The sequence below is a fragment of the Hemicordylus capensis genome, chromosome 5 (assembly GCF_027244095.1).
Source record: "Hemicordylus capensis ecotype Gifberg chromosome 5, rHemCap1.1.pri, whole genome shotgun sequence".
Taxonomy (NCBI): Eukaryota; Metazoa; Chordata; class Lepidosauria; order Squamata; family Cordylidae; genus Hemicordylus; species Hemicordylus capensis.
Window position 1 is genome coordinate 103,335,429 of NC_069661.1, and position 24,435 is coordinate 103,359,863.

General features: G+C 43.6%; 1 protein-coding gene and 1 long non-coding RNA gene across 18 annotated transcripts in view; one reads left to right on the forward strand and one right to left on the reverse strand.

The window, feature by feature from the left end:
* The window catches only part of N4BP2 (NEDD4 binding protein 2), an 85,009-nt gene that overhangs the window by 29,503 nt on the left and 31,071 nt on the right, over positions 1-24,435 (reverse strand). For all 16 annotated transcript variants that reach the window (XR_008307796.1, XM_053252029.1, XM_053252028.1 and 13 more), the window contains 6 exons: positions 23,616-23,704; positions 23,004-23,080; positions 14,779-14,934; positions 11,489-13,812; positions 2,538-2,623; positions 1,256-1,301 (listed from right to left, as the gene is read on the reverse strand). Coding sequence is in view for 15 of the 16 variants with exons in the window: in XM_053252029.1 (XP_053108004.1) it covers positions 1,256-1,301; positions 2,538-2,623; positions 11,489-13,812; positions 14,779-14,934; positions 23,004-23,080; positions 23,616-23,704 (2,778 nt within the window). In the remaining variant the exon portion in view is untranslated. The remainder of the gene's footprint in view (positions 1-1,255; positions 1,302-2,537; positions 2,624-11,488; positions 13,813-14,778; positions 14,935-23,003; positions 23,081-23,615; positions 23,705-24,435) is intronic.
* Positions 490-23,812, forward strand: LOC128326009 (uncharacterized). Of its 2 annotated transcripts, none has more exons than XR_008307798.1 (7): positions 490-576; positions 3,635-3,710; positions 5,530-5,762; positions 6,624-6,852; positions 8,995-9,073; positions 20,345-20,466; positions 21,777-23,812. It is a non-coding gene; the product is annotated as an uncharacterized LOC128326009 (long non-coding RNA). The 2 variants fall into 2 exon arrangements; XR_008307797.1 differs by having other exon boundaries at positions 5,559-5,762.

Genomic DNA, 24,435 nt, shown 5'->3' on the forward strand with positions numbered 1-24,435 from the left:
GATTTTCCTGGATCTGGCACTACTCCTGGAGAATCAGGTGGTGGTGGTGGGCACGAGTGCCTTTGTACAATTTTAGCTTGTGTGTCAGTTGCATCCCTTCCTCAAGAAAGCTGATTTGGCCCCTGTCACTCATGACTTAGTCTCATTTGGATTATTGCAATGCGCTCTATGTGGGGCTGCCCTTAGAAAATACTTGGAAACTACAGATGGTGCAGAATGTGACAATCAGATTGGTATCTGGAGCTGCTTGCATATCACAACAGTCTTGAAAGCACTGCACTGGCTGCTGATTGATTTATGGATATAATGGAAGGTGTTGGTTATTATACCTTTAAAGCCCTAAATGACTCCCCAGATACCTAAAGCACCACCTGTTTCTATGCACCTGACTAAGTCAACCAGGAGGGCCTTGCTCTGTGTTCTGATGCCTGCTGAAATTTGTCAAGCATGTGGAATGTTCTTCTTGGCAGTTGCCCCTAGGTTCTGGAACGCATTCTCAACTGTGATCTTCATGTCTCCCTTGCTCTCAGTTTTCTGGAGGTGGCTAAAGACTACTCCTTAATACCCAGACTTTTGGTTAGTATTAGTTGTCCACTGGCTGCTATTCTAGCTTGGTTTTAAAAAAATGATTTGCTTACTGCCAAGGGATCCCGGGATGAAGGGCAGCATGTGCATAGATAAATAAGTATATATATACTAGCCAGCCGCGCACAGAGCATCTGTGTGGCACTTTGGGGCCGGCTGTTTCCCCCTCCCTCCTGCCCTGGTCTCTCCTCTCTTCCCCTTCCGTCCAGCCCTCCCCCCTCCCATTCCTCCCCGCACACAGAGCCTTCACCTGGTGGCGGGCGACCAAGAAGGGCCCTGCCACCCACCCGCGCCGTTTTTTTCTCCCTCCCATCTGCCTGCCGCTGCTTTTCTCTCCTCCCACACGCCGCCGTCCCCACCGCAGCTTTTCTCTCCCCCACTCTACCACCGCCGCCACTTTCTTCCCCGTCTCCTCCTCCCTCCTCACTCGGCTGGGCCTCTCAGTCAGAACTCTCACGGCATGTTGCGAGAGTTCTGCCGCCAAATCCTAGACACGCATGCCAGCTAAGAGAATTAATATGCATGCATATTGACTTTTACATAGCTGAGGAACAAAGTCTGAGTGGATTTGTCATGGTGTTATGTCAAGCAATCATTTGAACATACTTCCACAGATGAACATCTTATACTCCATCTAGTCTAAATAATGGAAGTGACAGTACATACTTACCATCTTCAAACAGCATCTGCAATGCCTCTTCTCTCTTCTGTCGCTTCTAAATTAAAATATTTTCACATTAGTGAACAGTACACACAAGTATGTTTTAACGAAACTCAAATGATGTTCTAGTTAAAAACTAGATTCAAAATTTTTTTAGACAACCATACTAGTCTGCGACAGGTTCAGATTGTTTGCAAAAATACAACAGCTAATTTCAATTTTCAAAGAACATGAATAGCAAGCTAAAACAGTCATCCTCACCAATAAAATACTGAATCCTACTAGATATAGGAAAGGAAGACTGCAAAAGGGCACTGTCTTTAAAGGAAGATCAATCTAAGATGAGGTGATCGCAACCAAGGAGAGGGCCTTCTTGAAGTGGTGACCCAATAATGGAAATCCCTTCCTGGGGAGGCTTAACGGGAATCTACACATTGGCCTTTCCAGGACCAGGCAGATATATTTTTCTTCTTCCCCTTTTAACATACAACATCTGTTTACATCTGATGAATCACTGGATTTTAACATTCACTCTTAATTGGCCTTTCATTTTACTGATTTGTTTACTGTGATCATATTGTTTTCTTTTCCTCATTGGAAACTGCATGGTGGAACAATTGAAGGGTGACATTAAAATGTTTTAAATAAATAAGCCACCTATAAAATAGAAACTCTGATATGTTTTAGCTATTGCAGTTAATCTTATGCAACATAAATCTGAAAACTAAACCTATATATCAGTCTTGGGGAGTGATTCTGTATATATTTACTTTGGTCTAGTCTTGCTCTGTAGAAACCAATAGAAAAAAGTCCTATTGAATTGAATGGAACAGGATTAGCCTTTGACTAAACTTGTACTAATTGTATTTAACTTGCCAGTAAGGTTTTGAACCTTCTATATACTATGCATCTTGCTTTCATTATTACAGCTCCTGCAATATATACATTTTCATATGAAATTACTGTCAATCATACCTACCAACAACTGAAAAATATCAAATACCCTCTGCTTCTTCAACACAAAAAACATGCTTTAGGGAAGACAAGATGTCCCTCTTTTTAGTTACACTACAGATTCCTTTTTGAAAAATTAGTCTGCCTATATATTTAAGAGATCTATTTTGGAGTATGTTAATTTAACAGTGCTATTTGTTTGGCTGTCCTACATATTCTATAAATTATGGATCAGATTTCAAAAGTGGCAGCAAATTTATATACATCTGCAATTAATGAGAACCACATACAGCAAAACAATAGCCATAGATCTGTCTTTAAAAAGAAGCTGACTAACCATAATAGATGCCTTCCATTTTCCATGAATTTCTTTGGCCAGATTCAGGTCAATATGAACCACATAATCTTCAGATGTTAGGGACCCTTATGGGGGGGGGAAAAGACACACACAAGGTGATAAAGCACTATACAAATCTAATCTTATCTAATCTATCTAATTGTCTAAGGCATACCCATGGCTAATCCCATGTGTGGCAGCTGTCGTGAGAGTTCACGAGCAGAAGCATCTGACTGGGCAGTGGGAATTCCATATGCAGATAGGGAGGAGGAGCTTGTGATGGTTAAGGTCAGTTTGTATGTTGTAGAAAAAACAGGTTGCTCACCTGTAACCTGTGATCTGTTGTATTCACAAGGAATGGGTTCTGTGCCTGCGCAGGGACCTTGTGGATATACTGACTAGCTCCTTGTGGTGCCCGTTCTGCATGCATGTGCTCTGTGCGTCCGTTGGTTTCGGCAGTTGGGGGCACCATTTTCTCGGTTTCTTGCAGACCGCCATCTCCTGATGATCTTGCAGTGTCTATACTTGCTAAGTGGGTTTTTTAAACACACACTCACTCAATTCACACTCAAATGTTGCTACTACTACTGTTGTGGGGAGGTTCGGGAAATCGTATGAATACAACAGATCACGACCAGATCATCAGTTACAGGTGAACAACCTGTTTATCTGGATCGTGATCCATTGCATTCATAAGGAATGGGTGATTAACTAGCTTCCAACCAAGGTGGTAGACACAGTAGTCCCTGAAGCCTATAGCAACACTGTTTCAAAACACTCCTTCCAAAACCTGCCTGCTCAGCAGATCGCAGGTCAATGGCATAATGCCTTCTGAATGGCTGCTGTGATGACCATGTTGCAGCCGCACAGGTATCAGCCATATAGATTCTAGTCAGATGTGCTGCCGAGGATGCATACGCCCCAGTTGAATGGGCCCGTATGATGCGTGGTAGATATACACCCTGCAGCTTATATACCTGCACTATTAACTCCAATAACCAATCTGTGAGACTTTGTTGCAATATTGGCTGTCCCTTGGCAGTACCTCTGTAAGCCAAACAGTTTCTTCGTTTTTCTAATTTCTTGGTCTTTTTTAGATAGTACAGCACAGAACATCTCGCATTCAGAGTATGCAGTGCCTTTCCCAACTGTGAGTCCGGATTCTGGAAAAAGGTAGGTAATGTGAGGTCTTGATCTGGATGGAATTCTGTCACTATTTTTGGCCGGAATTGTTGCTCCCAATGCATGAGAACGTAAGAACAGCCTTGCTGGATCAGGCCCAAGGCCCATATAGTCCAGCATCCTGTTTCATACAGTGGCCCGCCAGATGCCGCTAGAAGCCTACAGGCAGGAGTTGAGGGCATGCCCTCTCTCCTGCTGTTACTCCTGGTACTCAGAGACATCCTTCCTTTGAGGCTGGAGCTGGCTTATAGCCCTCCAACTAGTAGCCATTGATAAACCTCTCCTCCATGAAGTTCTCCAAATCCTTCTTAAAGCCATCCAGGTTGTTGGCTGTCACCACATCTTGTGGTAGAGAATTCCACAAGCTGATTATGCATTGTGTGAAAAAGTACTTTCCGTTTGTTGGTTCTAGATTTCCTGGCAATCAATTTCATGGGATGACCCCTGGTTCTAGTGTTAAGTGAAAGGGAGGAGAACTTCTCCCTATCCACTTTCTCCACACCATGCATGATTTTATAGACCTCTATCATGTCTCCCCACAGTTGTCTTTTTTCTAAACTAAATAGCCCCAGGTGTTGTAGCCTTGCCTTGTAAAAAAAGGTGCTCTAGGCCCCCGATCATCTTGGTTGCCCTCTTCTGCACCTTTTCCAGTTCTACAATGTCCTTCTTTAGATGTGGTGACCAGAATTGTATGCAGTACTCCAGGTGTGGCCGCACCATAGTTTTGTATAAAGGCATTATAATATTAGCAGTTTTTTTTCCCAATCCACTTCCTAACAACCCCTAGCACGGAATTGGCCTTTTTCACAGCTGCCGTACATTGAGTTTCAATGAGCTGTCCGCCATGACCCCTCTCCTGGTCAGTCACCGACAGCTCAGATTCCATCAGCATATACTTGAAGTTGGGGTTTTTCGTCCCAGTGTGCATCACTTTACACGTGCCAACATTGTACTGCATTTGCCATTTCGCCACCCAGTCTGGAGAGATCCTTTTGGAGCTCCTCACAATCCGTTTTTGATTTCACTACCCGAAAGAGTTTGGTATCATCTGCAAATCTGGCCACCTTGCTGCTTACCCCAACTTCTAGATAATTTATGAATAAATTTTAAAGCATCATCCCAGTACAGATCTCTGGGGGACCCCACTTCTTACTTCCCTCCATTGTGAAAGCTCTCCATTTATACCTACCCTTTGTTTCCTGTCCTTCAACCAGTTAGCAATCCACACATGTACTGGTCCCCTTATCCCACGACTGCAAGTTTCCTCAGGAGTCTTTGATGAGGAACTCTGTCGTTCCTAATACAGCATGACTACTTTATGTGGATAGAACTATGTATAAGGAATGTCCATGCGCAATGCCATCAGCTCACTTACACGCCTTGCAGTAATAATGGCTACTAGGAACACCGTTTTCAAGGTGACCCACTTGAGGGGAGCCTTATTAAGAGGTTCAAATGGACTTTCGTTAAGTATTGACAAAACCAAAGACAAACTCCATTGCTCCATTGGCTTTCGTATTGGTGTGTATAAGTTGTTCACACCCTTTAGAATTTTTTTGCAGTCCAGATGCGAGGAAATCATTGCACCATTCCACCCCTTATGCTTCTATATAGCTGCCAAATGTACCATGAGGGATACATTTGCTAATCTTGTGAGCTTCAAAGCAGTCATATAAAGCAGAACTTGTCTTAGTGTTGCCTTTCCAGGAAGGAAACCCTCTTTGCGCACATACTCCTTAAATCTTTTCCACTTAGTACCATAGTTCTTTCTGGTTGATGACTTTCTATTGCTAATTAGAATTTTCTTTAGAAGCCAGCTCTCCATGCTGTCATCCGCAGTGTTCTTACATCTGAATGCTGGACCGCTCCACTGTCTCGCATCAAGAGATCTGGATGCAGTGAGAATCTGTGGAAAGTACCCCTCAAGAGTTTGAGAAGTGGTGCAAATCATGGCTGGCGAGGCCACCACATCAGAATACCAGTTGTCTTCTCCCACATGATCTGTGCCAGCATACAGTTGATAAGTGGCTGTGGTGGAAACAGGTAAAGGAGTCCTTTGTCCCACACGTTGGAATGCTTCCCCCAGCGACCTTTGCCGTACACCGGAACATGAGCAGTATTTTGGACACTTTTTGTTGGCAGCAGTCGCAAACAAGTCCACGGTCGGCTGTCCCCATAAGCCAAACACCTGCCTCAGGGAGATGCTGTTGGTCTCCCATTCGTGATGCTGGTAGTGCTGCATGGACTGAATGAGGTCATCTGCCACACACTGTCCACACCCCAAATATGTATGGTCAGAGGGTACACATTGTGAAAGATATACCATTTCCATATCCATAGACTCACAAAGGGATTGGGAGAGTGTTCCCTCCATCGGTTGAGATATGCTATAGTCGTGGCTCAAATGCCCTCAGTGCCATAAGTACAGCCAGTAGCTCTAAGTAATTTATGCATTGGCACCATTATTGCCCTGTCCACTGGCCTTACACCAGATGTTTGGCACAATAGGCTCCCCCAGCCCAGGTGAGATGCATCTGAAGTCACCCATTGTGTGGGGCTAAGGGTTTGAAAAGGGACGCCTCTCAGCAGATTGCTCACCAGCACAGAGACTGCAGGAACCCTTGTGGGAGAATCAGCAACCTCCGCTGACTGTCCACGTTGGGGCCAAAGTGTCTGAGGTACAACAGCTGTAGCGGTCACGTTCCGTGTGTAACACACAGTTGCATTGCAGGACATCATTAACTCCATCAACCTTTGTACATCACAGGCAGTTTGTGTTGGAGCTTTGTTGAATAGGCAAACCAGGTCTCTGATCTGCCGATATTGCTCTATTTGAAAGAATGCTCTTTTAAAGTGCACATCCAGTATTGCCCTTATGCAACTTATGCATTTTTGTGGTTCCAGGTTCGACTTCTCCCAGTTGACGTTGATGCCAAGATCCTGCAGCTACTGTAATACAAAGCAGATCTGCGAAAGTAACCTTCCTTTGTCGTCCTCTACCAGAAGCCAGTCTAAATATAGATACACCACAACGCCCTCCATCCATAAGTGTGCCACCACTACTGCCATAGCTTTTGTAAACACATGCGGGGCTGTTGATAACCCAAAAGGGAGAACCCACTGTAAACCACAGGTAACTTGTGGTGGTTTTTCTGAATTACAATATGGAAGTACGCGTCTTTCAAGTCTAATGCTGCTGCCCACTCCTCCTTGCACAGGAGAGGCAGTATTCCCTACAATGTCGTCCTTAAATAAATAAAAATAATTCTGAACCTGTGTGTCTGCACAAACAAATTGAGACCCCAAAGGCCCATGATTGCCCGGATTCTCCCATCCCTCTTTGGGATCTGAAAGTAATGAAAGTAAAATCTGGACATCCTATCTGTCCACTGCACTGGGGCAATTGCCCCCTTTTCCAACAGCACCTGCACTTCCTCCAGTAATATAGGAGTTACTCTTGTGTATCTTGTGCCCTAGAACAGAGGCATAATCTTGAACTTTAAAGTGTAATCAGTCATGATAGCTGTGTACCCACTGGTCTGATGTTATGTGTTGCCATGTTTGGGCATGGCTTGCCAATTTGATGGAATTGCTGGCAAGCGAGTCTCCAATTCCCCTTGGTTGGGCAAGGTGATTGAGAGGATGGTGGCCAAACAACTCCAGGCGGTTTTGAAGGAAACTGATGATCTAGACCCATTTCAAACTGGCTTTAGAGCTGGCTATGGGATTGAGACAGCCTTGCTCGGCCTGATGAATGGCCTTTATCGGGGAACTGACAGAGGGAGTGTGACTCTGCTGGTTCTTTTGGATCTCTTGGCAGCATTCGATACCATCGACCATGGTATCCTTCTAGATCACCTGATGGAGTTGGGGATAGGGGGCTCTGCTTTGCAGTAGTTCCCCTCTTGGGTAGATTCCAGATGGTGGAGCTTGGTGAAAATTGCTCCTCCAAACAGGAGCTCTTATATGGAGTCACTCAAGGCTCCATTCTGTCACCAATGCTTTTTAATATCTACATGAAACTGTTGGGTGAGGTCATCAGAAGATTTGGTGTTGGGTGTTATCACTATTTTGATGACACCCAAATCTACTTTTCCTTTTCATCTTCATCATCAGGAAATGGTATTCATTCCCTAAATGCCTGTCTACAGGCAGTAATGGGCTGGATGAGGGATAACAAATTGAAACTGAATCCCAGCAAGATAGAGGTGCTCATTGTAAGGGCTCAGTTTGAGGGATGAGTTAGACCTTCCTGCGCTGGATGGGATTGCACTCCCTCAAAAGGAGCAGATACACAGCTTGGGAGTCCTCCCGGACCCAGGCCTCACCCTGGTATCTCAGGTGGAGGCTATGGCCAGGAATGCTTCCTATCAGCTTTGGCTGATTCAACAGCCGCGTCTATTCCTTGAAGAGAACAATCCAACAAGACAACAGAAATCCTTCTGGTCTTGTTGTCGGTAATTGGCCTGTTGCCTCCCATATGAGAGGTAACATGATGGTGCATTGGATGCTGAGGTCGTTGCCATAAAAGTCTTTGCTGCATATTTTGATTTTTTAATTGACTCCACAGTGGAGTCTGTATTCTCACTCAACAAGCCTTTCCCATTGAAGGCCAAGTTTTATTATTATTTATTTATTTATTGTTGAATTTCTATACCGCCTTTCATTAAAAACAACCCCAAGGCGGTTTACAAAAGTTAAAAACATACAATAAAAATGACAATTAAAATATTAAGCTAAAAATATAAATCTAATTTAAAAACTATAAAATACAAGCATAAAAACACATAGACACAAGAGTAAAAACAGCATAGAAATGGTCATGTAAAAGCCTGGGTAAAAAGCCAAGATTTAAGAAGCTTTCTAAAAACTGTGATGGAGTCTGAAGGAGCGAATGGCCACTGAGAGAGCATTCCAAAGCATTCCAAGTTCTCCACATGGTCACGCATATCCTGTTGCATATTTGTGGATTTCAACCATGCGTGACAGTGCATGGCCACTGCCGTTACCATGGCCCATGATTCAGTCTTGGCTAAATGCTTCAAGGTGCTGAGCTGGTGCCTAGTGATGGCAGTAGTTTTCTCATACACCTCTGCAAATCTGTCCTGAAATTCCTCTGGGCTCATTGCAGTGGAGTCCTGGAGCAACGCATCCCACAATTAATGATTGTATCTTGTTAAGCAAACCGCATAATTTGCAATCCTTATAGCTAAACTTGAGGTGGATTAGATTTTTCTTCCCATAACGTCTATCTCTCTTCCTTCCTTATTTGAAGGTGTCGTATGGCGGCATCCTGACTTAGATGTAGACTCACAATCAATGACTAATGAGTTCGGCACCGGGTGCCACAAGAGGTAAGTGTTATCCTTGTATTCTATACAAGCCTCCTAGGCATTTCAACATTGGTGTGAAGGTCTGTAGCACCTCCCATGCAGTCTGTGCTGCGTTACTAATCACAGGCAGCATTGGGAGTGCCGCTGGATGTGATGTCTTAGAGGATGCCATAATTTTGTAGACAGGGTCCTTCAAGTCAGCCTCCAGTTATTTCATGTCCAGGCCTAGTGTCTCTGCCATCTCCCTGATCTGGGTAGGATAGGCTTTTAAGCAATTCAGAGGGTGAAGTAGATGTCTTTGGTAGCACATCCGATGCCGGATCCAGGTCTGAAGGGTGGCTTGCCCCATCTGGATCAGGTTCTGCGAGACTGAGGAATAATAATCTCCATTGCTCTATCTGAGGCGCCTTCCTTCTTTTTTCCTTTTTTGGCACTGATGGACGCGTAGGACTCTCTTTAGGTGGCAACACTGACCCCTCCAGAGTCTCTGGAGGAGGCTGTACAGGAGCAGGAGGCTGTTCCGGCTGCACTGGGTGATGTGTCTCTGCATCTGCAGTCTGGCAAGCAGTGGAAACAGTAGAAGTACTGATGGTATCTGTTGAGTGCAGCATAAATCCCGCAATAGTTCTTGGCTGTTGCAAACCTACAATAGCCACTGACCATGGCCACAGCAATGCATACTGTGCCTTCCATATTTTGAATTCTGCATATTATTCGGGCAACACATTCATCAGTACATGGTGGAAACCACAGAAATGAATGATCTGTCTGCTCTTTTCTTGGACGGCAATCCGCCTCTTCATTTATTTATCATATTTTTATACCGCTGGATATGTAAATCTCTACGAGTCATCTAGGAATCTCTTACTCATCCGCGGAGTACCTCCTCTGCTTGTCCTTATGTCTATGCGCCGACTTCTCCCTCGGTCTCTTGAATTTTGGCACTGTGTTTCCTGCAGGGGTTTTAGACTGCATTATAGCAGTTCCTGCGGGCTCGATGTAAACTCCAGCATCGAGCTTGATCTGACCACGATATCGAGGGGTAATTTGGTCTTGGCGTCAGAGGATGAAGTGAGTCGTCATAAAGCGCCGCTCCAAGTCCATAGCGCCAGACTGTTAAGTGTTTGCTTGGAAAAAGAACAGCATATTTTGCAAGTTGCTGGGTTGTGCTATTCCCCTAAGCACAGAAAACAAGAATCATGATGGTCAGTTGATGGTAGTTTAGCCCGGAAGTCCACACATTTGAATGTTTTTTTGGCTTCCATTGCCGATAAGGGTGTGCCCTGAGGCAGTGGCCTCAAAGCGCTTTTAGAAAGTTCCAAAAAACCAAAACCATTCCATATTCCGTTAGATTAGTCAAATGCTGTCTGTAGTCAAATAGGAACTTAATATCTTTTTTTCCTTTTAGTCAATTGAATCTAGTTGTACCAAAGGGTCAGCAATGAGGTACTGACACTTTGGCAGTCAAAAATAAACTGAGAAAATGGCACCCTCAACTGCCAAAATCAACGAAAGCACAGAGCATGTTGCAGGGCAGAATGGGCACCACGACGAGCTAGTCAAATCTACCCACAAGGTCGCTACAGAGGTGCAGAACTCATTCCTTATGAATGCAACGGATCACAATCCAGATCTATCATTTCCTGAATTAATTCACATAGGGTCTCTCCCAAAGCAGAAAGACGTAAGAGTATTTGAAATTCAGTTCAATTCATAAACAGCACAGGAAATGTGGTAAAATGCATCTAATCTAAGTAGTATTTAATTCTACCTGAATTGTTCAAAAGCTAGTTTCCACTGTTTTGAAACAGAACCCAAAGTGAGGATATGCAGATGAAGAGACAGAGCTATTCAGTTGCTACTAGCTCAGGTCTCCATGAGAACTCTCATGGACCTTCCATGACTCTCAGGACCTACAAAACCAAGGTGAACATATGAGAGAGGGCAAAAGCCAATTATCACTAGATCCTGTGCTCAGTGGGGAACAAGTTTAGCCCTTAACTTAATGATATTCCTGAACTTGCCCTTTTACTTTCTTCTACAGAAGTGAATGGCTGTAATTCCCTCATATAGGGAAAAATTAAGCAAGGAAAAGCTTTCCACTACCCTGACGTTGGGTGGCCTAGCTGCTACCAATAGGACGTCAGGTGAATGTGTATGACAAATATTTATATACTGCTTTTCAACAAGTTTCCCAAGCGGTTTACATAGAAAAAAAAACTAAAATAAATAAATAAAATGGCTAAAATGGCCCCCTGACCCCATAGGGCTCACAATCTGTGTAGGAAGTTTCTTTTCAATATATAGCAAATATTGCTGTTTCAAGCACCATAACTGCACATTTTTGAATTCCTCATACAATGTATTAACTACAGAATCTCATCAGTTCCCAGTTTATAATGCACATAGATTTAAAACATTCTATGGTGTCATTACCTGAATCAACACCAACAGGTCCAAATATTTCACTTAATTGAATGGCTAGTTCAGGAGGTAAGACCAGTTCCAGACAATTTATGTCCACAGATTTTGATGCAGGTTTGGGGTTCAGCAACCTGATTCTATCCTCATTTTGGTTAAGCATTTTATTGTCTTCATTTTCTGCTGCAGATGAAAATACTGGCTTGCAATTAGTTTCTTTATATGCCTCAAATTTGCCTTCCTTGCTTGCAAAGTCCTCCAAAAGTACTGCATCAGCCAATTGTTTCTGAACAGCTGCATTTTCTACTTCTGAACACTCTTGATGTTTATCTGAAGATCTGTTATCCATATCTACATCGAAAACTGGTTTCAAAGTTGTGGTACCTCCATTAAAATCAATGGGTTCTGTGACAAGAATACCAAAGTCAATTTCAACATGGGAGTTCATGTTCTGTTGCTCATTTTCTGGTAACTTAACAGGGTTAATCTCTTTTGTATATATTTTTATCATATCTAATAGAGGTTTATCATTTTCTGATTCTTCTACATGAACTCTTGGAGCACGATTATTAAAATTTTCATTCTCTACTGAAGGAGCAGACAAAACATTCATTAGCAAGTTGGGTATTTCAGCATTTAACTTGGAACAGTCTGAAATTTTACCATTTCCACTATCAACTGAGGAATTAATTATATCCAAGTTCTGAGATGTTACAGATACTTGGGTGGTTTCCTCAGTGGCTGCAAGTCTCTTTCTGCAGTTAGTATCTTCCTTGGAGTCAAGAATCAAACCAGGAGGTTGAATCTCTGTGTCCTGCAAGCATTCAACATCATCATCTTTGCACATCTTTTCAGCAGAATCCAACAAGATTCCTGTAGTCCAATCAATGTCCCTGTTGCATCTTTCATACAAGTCCTTGAGTGCATCAAATGAAAGGGATCCAAAAAGTTTACACAAAATATTTAGATCCCCAGATTCATCAATACTGACAAGTTCACTTTCCTCCACATATGTGCTTTTATCATAGGTGACTTTATAGGGTACTTTTTCTAGATAATCTGAAGCAGTATCTACACTTTTTGGTATGAATCCATCTAGTCTGCCATGTAACACTTTGGTATCCTCAGAAACAATAATTTTCCTTTCAAGCCTCCACAGGAGAGCAAAGTCTTGGGATTCTGTTTGTGAATACTTGCTTGGCTCTGCTGAACTGCATTCATTAGGTTTCTCTTCCAGAAAATTTAAGACAGATGACTCCTCTTCTGGTTTGCTGAGGGGCAAACTGTTGGTAAATGTCAGGGCTAATTTGTTATGTTTACGTGTTCTTTTATTCTGTATAGGCCTTTTCTCACTAATAGTTTCAGAAACTGAGATTTCAGACGCCTGAAAACTTTCCTTCTTTGATAAGACATGTAGCTCTTCTGTGCCTACAGATGTTTCAGGAAGGACAGCCACTATGTTCACTGCATCTTTGTTGATATCACACTGGCTACTACTAATTTCTTCTGATTCACTAATGCTTCTCTTAGGTGTTCTTCTTTTGTGCTGTCTTTGTTCTAAAGAGTTTTGGACAGGCCAATCTCCTAGTATTAGCAATTCTGATGTATCTTCTGCTGTGTCAACAATGGATGTATGGGTGGAAGACTGGCCATTCTCTTCCTGCTTATTTTCAGCAAGTGGTAGCTCTTCATAAATATTAATCAGGTCCAATGTTTCATTTCCATCTAAAACCTTCAATGAATCAAGAGGAGGCATACCTATACCTCTATCATCTTCATCACTTTTTACAGTCAGTTTTTCTAGCCTTCTAGCTCTTTTCACCCTCTGCCCAATAGTTTTTTCTACTGGCCAGTCTCCCACAAAGTTTAGTATCTCTGGCCTTATTGATTTTTCAAAATCTCCCTCATTCACATTTTCTCTCTCTGTTAATTCTGCTTCTCTTAGCACTTCATTACATGGATTTGCTTCAACTTGAACTTCTAAGTTTTTGTCACTGCACTCCTGGATGTTTTCATTGATGTAGAAATGTGTGTCTGAACTTTCCTCAGACTTCACTAGGTCAGTTTTAATTACTTTCGTTTCAAGAACAGGATTCATTGTCTCTTGTGTATGTGATATACATATATCCAAGTCACCTAGAGGGATATTGCCCTCAGGACTATATTCTAGTAACTTATATCCACTTGCTCTCTTTTCATCCTGAAGATTCTGATTTTCCAGTGCAACTCTGTCTAACAGATGCATAACATCCATACTTAGTTCTGTGTGTTTCAAAGATTCTGTTGATACACAAACAAAGGGTTCTCCATTGCTCCCATGAGGAGGTCTCTCTTCCTTTCTATAAGGCAAACAGAAAGAACACTGTCTTTTAAAAAACATGCATACCTCAACCATGTAACCTCTGCTAAAACATTCTCCACATAATTGTTCCATTGTGCTCATAAAAACAATACCTATTCCAGTGGTTTTCAAATTTTCTAATTTAAGCAAACCCTTTATACAGTAAGTTGTCTTAAAAATGCTAAGATGGTGACAATGGTCTAGGAAAACACTGTAGTATGTATTCGACAGTACATCTTCCCATAGAAGAAAAGACAAAAAGTTAATAGTTTGATAGCATTAAGGAATATGTGACAAGAAGCACAACACACTGTAAACTGCCATGGTGAAGTGGTTAGAGTGTCAGACTAGGAATTAGGAGATTCTGGTTCAAATCCCCACTTAGTCAAGCTCACTGGGTCAGTCACTTTCAGCCTAACCTACCTTACAGGATTGTATTGAGGATAAAAGGGGAGACCAAGGCCCTGAGTTCCTTGAAAGAAGGGCAGGATAAACATGTAATAAATAAAACATAAATAAATTCCAAGGGGATAGCCACGTCAGTCTGAAGCAGCACATACAATGGAGAATCTTGTGGTATCTTAAAGAATAGAAGAGGTTCAAATCCCCACTAACTCATGAAGTTCACTAGGTGAGCTTGGACCAGTCAGCATCTCTCAGCTGACCCTACATCACAGAGTTGTTTCAACGATAAAAGTGAAAGTGATGTATATTGAGGCATACGCTTCAAAACCTATGCCACAATACGTTTGTCTTTAAGCAAGTTCAGTGACTTTGTTATTTGTATAAGGACTTTACACTCTCCATTGCTTCTCCCCTTCCTAAACCCAGAGCTTTTAATAAAAAACACTGTTGGGGGACAATATATGATGGAAGATCTTAGCCAAACTCCCGACAGCTGCTTTCATGCTAAATATAGTTAAAGTTTCATATTTGGAAATAAAGACAGACATGTTCATTTTACCCCGGCTCCTTTTCCTGATGAAGAACTTCATCACAAGTTGCACTTTTCAATTCATCTGGGACTGAAGAATTCAAAATTGAACTAACAGTCAGGCAGCGCTCATACCGTTCCAACATTCTTTTGATCTTTTCTTTGGATACACCATGAACATTTCGCCTAAACATTAAATTGAAGAACAGAATATCTGAGATTCAAACAACACAATAAACACACACTACAAGATGGAACAATGTTTCTTTAATACAGGGGTTCTTAAACTTGGGTTTCCAGATGTTGAACTACAAGTCTCCAGCCGAACCGCTCATACCACTGATCTCAAGCACGGCATCGAGGACTGCTACAAAAGGGCAGACTAAATCCTTATTATTTATTCAACATATTTCTATACCACCCAAAACTTGAATCTCTGGGCGGTTTACAATTAAAATCATTAACATTAAAATCATTTAAACCCCAACATTAAAAGTATTAAAACTATAAATCTAATTAAAAGCCTGGGTGAACCTATATGTCTTCAGTGCCTTTTTGAAAGTTGCCAGAGATGGGGAGGTGCTTATCTCAACAGAGAGCACATTCCAAAGTCCAGGGGCAGCAATGGACAAGGCCTTGACAGGGAGAATTGCCAAACCGCCAAAATAAATGGAAGTGAACCACATACAAGGAGTGGGCTAGGCGCCGTGCCACGAGGAGCTAACGATTTCTGCCCAAATGGTCCTGTACAGGCGCAGAACCCATTATTATGAAAGCAACAGACCCTGATCCTGATCGCGATGCAAACACCACAATAAATGCATATTACAAGATGGAATGATGTTTCCTTAATACAGGGGTTCTCAAATTTGGGTCTCCAGATGATGTTGAACTACAACTCCCATACAAATAGCCTTTGGCCATTGTGGCTGGGGATTATGGGAGTTGTAGTCCAACAATGTCTGAGGACCCAGGTTGAGAACCCCTGTCTTAATACATTTGAGAAACATACTAAACATTTAACTGAAACGGCTTGTTGTGATGTTGCAATTCAAGAGCTGGAGCAGAATACTTTCCCTATAGACAGGAGCATTGGTCACTCACCGTGAAGGCTTCTTCTAGCTGCTGTTGTGGAAGACATCTCATGTGGGTTATCATCCCGAGCTCACTCCAGAGAGGCAGGACTATGTAAATAAGCTACCAAGACTGTAAAAGCCTCGGGAGGATAGCCCCTCCCAGTTTAAGTAGGCAAGCTAAGCTTCTAGAAAGGAAGAAGTACAAGTTGTAGTTAATACAGTTATCAGAATAGAAAAAACAAGTCCCAGAAGCCTGGATGTCCTGGGTGGGTCGAGATGTCTTCCACAACAGCAGCTAGAAGAAGCCTTCACGGTGAGTGACCAGTGCTCCTTTCTCAGCTGCTGTGGGAAGACATCTCGTGTGGGACATGCCACAGCTGACAGACCCTGGGAGGGAGACATCCCGGCTACTAGGAAGGAAGAACGTGCTGGAGAACACGCCTGCCAATGCAGCCTGAGAAGAGTGCAGCAAATCAATTTTATAATGTTTTGTGAAGGTTGATGGAGAGGACCAAGTAGCTGCCTGGCATATTTCCTCCAAAGGTGCGTTGGTAGAAAACGCCGCTGTTGTGGCTGCTGCTCTGATGGAATGCGCTGTGATCCTCAAGGGTGTTGGCAGGTGTTGAACCTCATAAGCCAATACAATACATGCTCTAATCCAGCGGGCTAATGTGGCTGACGATACTCGCTGGCCCATGGTGGAAGGCAAGTATGACACAAAAAGCAAGTCTGTGACTCTAAAGGCTTCAGTTCTGGATAGATAAGTTCTTAAACAGCGTCTGATATCCAATTTATGCTAGTCTTTTTCCTTGGGATGTGACGGCTTTGGACAGAACGACGATAATATCAAATTTTGTGATCTGTGGAAAATAGAAGCGACTTTAGGGAGCACCGAAGGATCTGGAATCAGAGTAACAGCTGAAAGAGACTTGAGTTCTGAAATCATTCTGGCTGAAATAATCGCTACTAGAAAGGCTAATTTCATGGACAGAATGCGTAAAGGAATGGAACGTATGGGCTCAAAGGGAGGGGCGTGAAGCACCCTCAGCACCTTGTGAAGGTCCCACGTCGGAAACCTGCGAACCACCGGTGGAGAAATAAGTGTAGCACCTCTCAGAAATCTTCAAATCGGGGTGAGAAGATATTCTTTCCCTTGAATGATGCCAGGAGAGGGCTTATCACTGCTGCATGGCGTTTGATTGTGTTCGCGCTGAGTCCAAACCGTCCTGTAAGAATGCCATAAGTTCTGGCAAGGAACATGTGTTTGGAGATTGCTTACATCTACCACACCAACGAAGGAATACTCTCCATGTGGATTGGTATATTCGGTTCGTTGACGACTGTCTAGATGCCAAAATAGTGTTCAGGACGTTTGGTTCATATCCCTGTCGACTGAGGATGTTGCGCTCAGTTGCCAAGCGGCAAGCTTGAACCAGCTGGGATTGTGGTGCAGAACTGGCCCCTGGCTGAGAAGATCAGCCAGGACGTGTCCGGAAGGAAGAAGGGACCGTCCACCGCGAGATGTAAAATCTCAGTAAACTACGGGCGACGGGGCCAATATGGTGCCACCAACAGAACCTGTGCTTGCAACAGACGAAAGTGCCGCAACCGCCTGCTCAGGAAAGGAACCGGAGGAAAGGCATACAACAGCCCTGGCGGCCACGGGGCTGACATGGCATCCACTGCTTCTGCCTGGTGATATGGGAATCGAGCGAAGAGGCGTGGTAGTTGGTTGTTGAGACTGGACGCAAAGAGATCTACAAGTGGGCAACCCAGTTTTCTGGTGATTTGCCTGAATACTCTGGGAATGAGTTTCCACTCTGCTGAATGTAGTTCCTGACGACTCAACCAATCTGCTTGTACACTGAGTGATCCGCTGACATGGTGGGCTATTATTGATGTCAGATGGATCTCGGCCCACTGTAGCAAGAGCGTCACGTCCTGGTGGAGTGCTTGAGACCTGGTTCCCCGTCTGTTGACGTGCGCCTTGGCTGTCATGTTGTCTGTACGGATTAGAATGTCCTTTCCCCGTACCAGAGGCTTGAAGGCCAATAGAGCCAAGCGAATGGCCCTCAGTTCGAGCCAATTCATGCCATGTTTTCTCTCTTCCAAGGTCCAAGTGCCCTGAGCTGATTTGTACAAGCAGTGAGCCCCCCAGCCGCGAAGGCTGGCATCTGTTGTTAAGATGATTCTGGGTGGATATAGGAATGGTCTCCCCCTGTCCAGGTTGTGAGGAATCAGCCACCACCCCAGAGAATCCTGCAAAAGACGTGGCAGAGAGACCCTCCTGTGACTCTTGCTCGCAATGTCTTCCTGGAAGGGCAGTAAGAACCATTGTAAGGAGCGAAGGTGGAAATACGCCCAGGGAACAGCTTCCAGAGTTGCCACCATCAGACCCAATAGTTGGGCAAGGGTTCTGACTGGAATCTTTTGAAGCAATAGCACTACTTGTATTAGGCCCAAGAGCTTCTGTTTGCATTCCTCTGGAAGAAAAAGCTTGTCCTGTATCGTATCGATGATGACCCCCAGGTGCTGCAGTCGAGTAGCTGGAGATAGGTGACTTTTGGCTTCGTTCACTATGAAGCCATGAGAGTCCAGAGCGTCCAAGGTGATGTCAATGTCCCTTTTTGGAGTCTCTTTTGACTGAACAAGAAGATCGTCCAAATAAAATAACAGTCTGACTTTTTGAAGTCGAATGTGGGCTACCGGGGGTGGCCATTATTTTCGTGAAAATCCTTGGCGCTGATGAAAGGCCAAAGGGCATTGCTACATACTGGTAATGGTGCCCCTGGTAGCAAAAACGAAGCAGATGTCTGGATCGATAATGAATTGGCACGTGGAGGTAGGCCTCTGTCAAGTTGATGGATGAAAATAGATCCCCATGATGTAGGTTCTCTGCAATAGAACGCAGAGTTTCCATGTGAAACTTTCTTTTCCGTACCCAGCGGTTGAGATACTTCAGATCTAATACTGCCCTGAAAGTACTGTCTCTTTTGGGCACGGTAAATAAGATTGAGTAAATTCCACGATGAAGCTGATCCTGAGGAACTGGTTCTATGGCAGAGATGGCCAGAAGGTGCCTGATGGCCTGATGCATGGCTGAGTGTTTCAGATGGGACTTGGACCGAGGAGTAGGCATGAGCCTGTCCCTGGGCTGGGAGGTTAGTTCGATTTCGCAGCCATGTAGCACCGTCTGCAGGACCCACTGGTCTGACATGGAGCTCTCCCAAGCATGAGAGAATTGAGAGAGGCGACCTCCTACTCCAGACAAGTCACGAGGTTTGACGGGGCTTGGCTTGTTGTCCAAACTGATTCTGCTTGGAGAAGGCAGACTTGTTAAATTGTGGTCTATTCCAATTGTTGCGTCGGTTCCTGTTGTCTCTGTCCCTATCATTGTTACACAAGTAGGAACGAAAGGATTAAAAGGGCTGATTGGTCCTTTTGTATGGCTGCTTGTCTTCTTTCCTTGTGGCTGAAGGAAGGACCTTTTCCCTGTCCTTTGTCTCAATTAGGATGTCCTTGAGGACTTCATCCCCCAAAGTCTGGTTGCCATAAAGGGAATCGCGGATAGATTGGATCGTCCACCTGCCAATGCTTTAGCCAAAGCGTTCGTCTGGCTACCACATTATTCGCTGTTGCCAGGGCACCAAAACGCATGGAATCCAGCATTGCATCCACTATGAACGCTTGAGCCTTTTGTAATTTTAGCGCAATTTGTCTCTGCCTGGATGGTTCGGGTGGAGGGGATTGCAACAGTTCGTCTGTCCAAAGCAGAGATGCTCTTGAGATGATAGAGGCAGCTACAGAAGCCCGCACTGAGAGTGATACGCACTCGTTCTTTTTCAGATGAAACTCCAGCTTCTGTTCTGTTGGGTCCTTCAGAACAGACTCCCCGTCCTGGGGAAGTACTGCCCCTGACGTGAGGGCTGCAACATGTGCATCGACTGGAAGAGTCTGAAAAAAATTGCTAGCCATGGTGGAGAATGCATAGTGCTTGTTAGCCAAAGACATAGCCTTTTTCTGGATAGCGGGTGCCTGCCATTCTTGTTTCAAAACCTCAGAGAAAGTCTCAGGTAAAGGGAACAGAAGCTCAGGTGTAAATGTAGTCGGAAGCACCAGAGATTCCCTTGTTGGGGCTGTATTGTCCTGTAAACCTTCAATTGTTAGACCTAAGGTATGCAAGGCTTTAACAAACAGGTTAGCAAAATCTTCAGCTGGAAACAATCTGCGTGAATAAGGTAAAGGTTCAGCCCTGTTCCCATCCGACCATTCCCCATCCTCCCTGTCTGGATCAGTGGGATCATGACCCAGACCCAAGGGGTCCCCTCCTCCCCCAGTGGGACTCTATGGTTGTATGGGGTCCACCAGTCTGTTTGGTTGAGGATCAGGAGAAGCATAGTCTGAGTCCTCGGAAGAATGGACAGGGGAAGGTTGTTAAGGTTTCCTCCTGTGCTCCTTATTTTTGTTGGCTTTATTCTTGTGTGTACTCTTATGCTTATGACTCTTCTTTCTCCTTTTAGGTGAGGGAGAAGAGCAACCAGACCCTGAGGAGTCTGAAATAAAAGGAAGAGACGGTCGAGGGGGAGGGGGCTTGCACCTCCTGTTCAAATGCTGGCTTTCCAGAGTGGTAGTTATCACAGAGGTAAACCACTGGCACCACTCATCAGATACTTCACCTACTGGAGGGGGGCGTGGGACAACCGTTTTCCTGGGTGGTTCTGGGGGTTCTGCCCCTCCCGGGGAGACCGGCCCTCCTTGCCCCTGGCTCACTGGAATCAATGTAGGGGGGCTGCAAAACTCTACCTGTAGAACAGGTGCCTGAGGTTGCGGTTGGGGTGGCAATTGTTGGGGTGGTTCCACTACACGGGTTCCCCCGCCTGGGTTGCTCCTAATGGGCTGCTGGGATATATCTTCCTCCTCCTTGTCGGACGCTTCAGAGACCTCAGAGGGGGTTGCTGCGCCTATTGTCGAATCTACCATTGCCTTCCCTCCTGCCGCAGATCTAAGCAGCGCCCTGCCGAGGGCCTGGGCTTGCCGCTCAGGGTCTGCTGAAGGAGAGACTGGGGCCTTGCGTTTTCGCGCGTTTTTGTCTATCGCTGCTCCCTGTCGGAGGTCTGTAGAGCCCTGCTCGTCTTCTCTTGCAGCTGCGCCTGATGAATGCACAGTGGCCTGGGGCGGGCCGTTCTTTCCAGCCAGTACCTGCACGCAGTGGTGCAGGGACTTTGTTGTTTTTGTTGCCGACGTAGGCTTTTTTGCCCTAGGCATAATGCCCTGTAAAATGTCGGCCCTTCTAGGCTCCATTAGGCAGGGAAGGGAAAGGAAACAAAAGCGAGAGGAGAAAGAAGTTGAGAGGATTAGTGGTAAGTGACAGAATCAGCAACACGAGGAGAAGAGAGATCGAGGGTGGTTTTTTGTGGGGGGTTTTAAGGCAAAGCTGAGGTAAAAAGGCTTGAAGAGGTTTGAAAGGGAAAGGAACGGAATTACCAGATGTGGAAAGGAAAAAGTCAGGAAAGGCTTGTTCTCTGTCTACTCTGGAGTGCTAGCAGGACTAACTAAACTGGGAGGGGCTATCCTTCCGAGGCTTTTACAGGCTTGGTAGCTTATTTACATAGTCCTGCCTCTCTCGAGCGAGCTCGGGATGATAACCCATACGAGATGTCTTCCCACAGCAGCTGAGAAAAGCTAATGAGGAGGACTGTGTAACCTGAAAGCCTAGATACACATCTCCATATTACATGATGCAATTAATACTTTACAAAGAATTAGGTAGAGTTTCATACTAGGTAGAGGAGATTTCAAACACAAAACTTTTACTTTCAATTTCTGTGTGACTAGTTGGTGACAAATTGTTCCATGTTGGGGGTGGAAACTCCACTGAACTATTTTTATAGTTCAGTGGAGTAGTTCTGAATAGTTACATTTATTAATGTCATTAAACCACTTTCATTACAGCGTTGGAAACAATTAACAGCAAGGAAGATGTATTCAGTTGAAGGCATCTTTAACTTCAGGGAGCAATGGCCCAGAAACTAGAAAGGGAACTGAAAAGATCAAAATACAGTTCTGGGATCAGAATCAGCAGTGCTTTTGTTCACCACTTCATATCTGGAAGATCTGAATCAGCTCTTGTACAACAGGTCACAGCATTCTACTTCCTCAACAATGAACTTGAAGTAGAGCGAAGGAGCTATCCCAGACCTCAGATGTCATAAGTCTGCTAGCATCAAGATGCAGAAATAGTTTCAGAATGATAGTATCTAAATTTGCACAGCTATGATAGCCTGCTGCAGCAAAAACATGGTAATCATATTAGTCTGCTGCAGCAAACAACAAATAGTCTTGTGGCATTTTAAAGATGAACACATTTATAATAGCATAAGCTTTCTTAGACTTCAGTGCACTTTAAGTGTCTGATGAAGCAGGCTGTAGTCTATAAAAGCTGGTGCTACAATAAAGTTGTTAGTCTAAACTGTCTCCAGACCATTTGGTATCTACTCTTGAGGCTCTTTAAAAAAAATCACTATATTTGACAGTCAGAGAGTGTTTTTGAAGTCACTGTCCAGTTCTATAGAAACTAAAGTTGCAAGTCACAAATTATTATTCCAAGTAGTCTCATAGGGCTGGTTCAGACATCATGTAGCCTCAGAATCACATGCTACCCCCTCCCCTTCATGCATGAGCTGTGGAATAATTCTATCACCAATTGTGGTTGCAAACAAGTGAGGATTGGTGTAACATCCAAGCCAATGAATCCCGGCTTATTCTAACAAGAGGTCTCCCAGACCACGGACTGAACCCAGCATCAAACCTTGAGTTCAGGTTGTGATTCATCTTAAAGCCTCTGGTTAGAATAAGGCTGTTCAGACATCATAACCAATCCTAGCTTATTTTTAACCATAACTGTAACTGGTAGTAAATTCTTCCACGGCTTGCACACAAACGGGAGGGAGGAGCATGTGTTTCTGAGGCTCTGAGACATTGCCTGAAGCCAAAGTTTAATCTTGGCTTTGCATAACATCTAAAAGGGCCCAGAGATTCAATTTAGAGCATTTCAGCAATCCACAATATATAAATATTTGGGTCCAGTAAAAGCTATCCTCACTCCTACTCAACTTCTTTCTAGAAATAGATTATGTGGCTGCCCTGCCCTCAAGGGCTGTAACGTAAGAATTCTCTTACCTTTCAAGTTCTTTCGGTTTAAACTTCCACCAGGTATCTGGTTCACGAAATATAACTTTATACTTGTGTTGCTGTGACTGAATAAAAGTGCCAAACACAAACATGACATTATTCTACCTTTATAACCAACAAAAAACCGATAATATTGCCAATTTTAAAAGTAATATCAAGTCTTACTTTGGAAAGCATCTCATCAGCTAGCTATAACTCCCAGCCGCAACGTAGAACTACACAATATTATGTATGTTTATCATAGACACATTATGCAGATATCTGCTTTCTATTATCAAAGTTCACAGAACACAAACATAATCCTGCCAAATGCTTTCAGAACTTAATCACAGTTTCTCCAAATGTCAGACACCAAAGCTTTATTTAGATTATATTCATCTCCATAATTTTAACTGAGGAAAATCAGGGGTAGCCCTTGGGATCATATTCTTTCCCGTTGTATGTATACAGAGAGCATATGGGATCCAAATCATCCCAGTTTTCCCCTCATATCATCTGAATAGGCTGCTGGAGAGCATGTGTGTGAAGTACCACAGTGCCATCTACAAATACATGCAGGAAGGTTAATAGGCGTTCATTTCAATGTTACAGGATACTAACCAAAGCAACATAAGGCTTCATTTCCCAAGCTTGTATGTTTGTGTTGTCTATTATTATAGGAGTAATCCTTTTTTCAAATGCTTCTTTGGCTGAAAAATATAACAGTAGATAAAAATAGCTTAATGCACAATACTGTAATGAGATTGATATCTTTATGTTATGTTTGTAAGAAAATTTGTTACAGAAGTTTAACCAAATGTTTTGAGTTATTTTGTCCTTGTTTTCTGTCATTACGTTTAGCATTCTTAAAATAATCCTAAACCTATAAAATTATATAAATAGCCACAAGATGGAGTGATGGCTACTGGCTTAGACTGTTTTAAAACGTAATGAGCCAGATTCATGGAAGAGAAGTCAATGCAAATAGACATGATGGCTGAGTAGAACCTCTATTTATTGCCAATAAATACCAGTTATGCCAAAAAAATACCAGGTGCTGTATAGCAGCAGCAGCGGAGAACATGTACTGCTTATGCACTTTCCAGAGAATCTGCTGGCTATTGTAGGAGACAGGATGCTGGACTAGATGGACCCTCAGACTAATCCATCAGGGCTCTTCCTCTGTATTTTGACAACAGAGGGACTGAAGCACAGTTACACAGCTTTCTATACAAAACTACTAAGTAAATTACAAGGTACACGTTTAGTAAATGAGTCATCATACCTCAATAAGCATAACAGAAAACTATGTTACAAAAAAACATAGTAACACAGTAGAAAAAGTAAATTACATTAAAAATTACAAGCTCAGAGAAAAGTAGATTACTTTTTCTACACAGCTATGGTTCCCAACCTGGGAACCTCCAGATGTTACTGAACA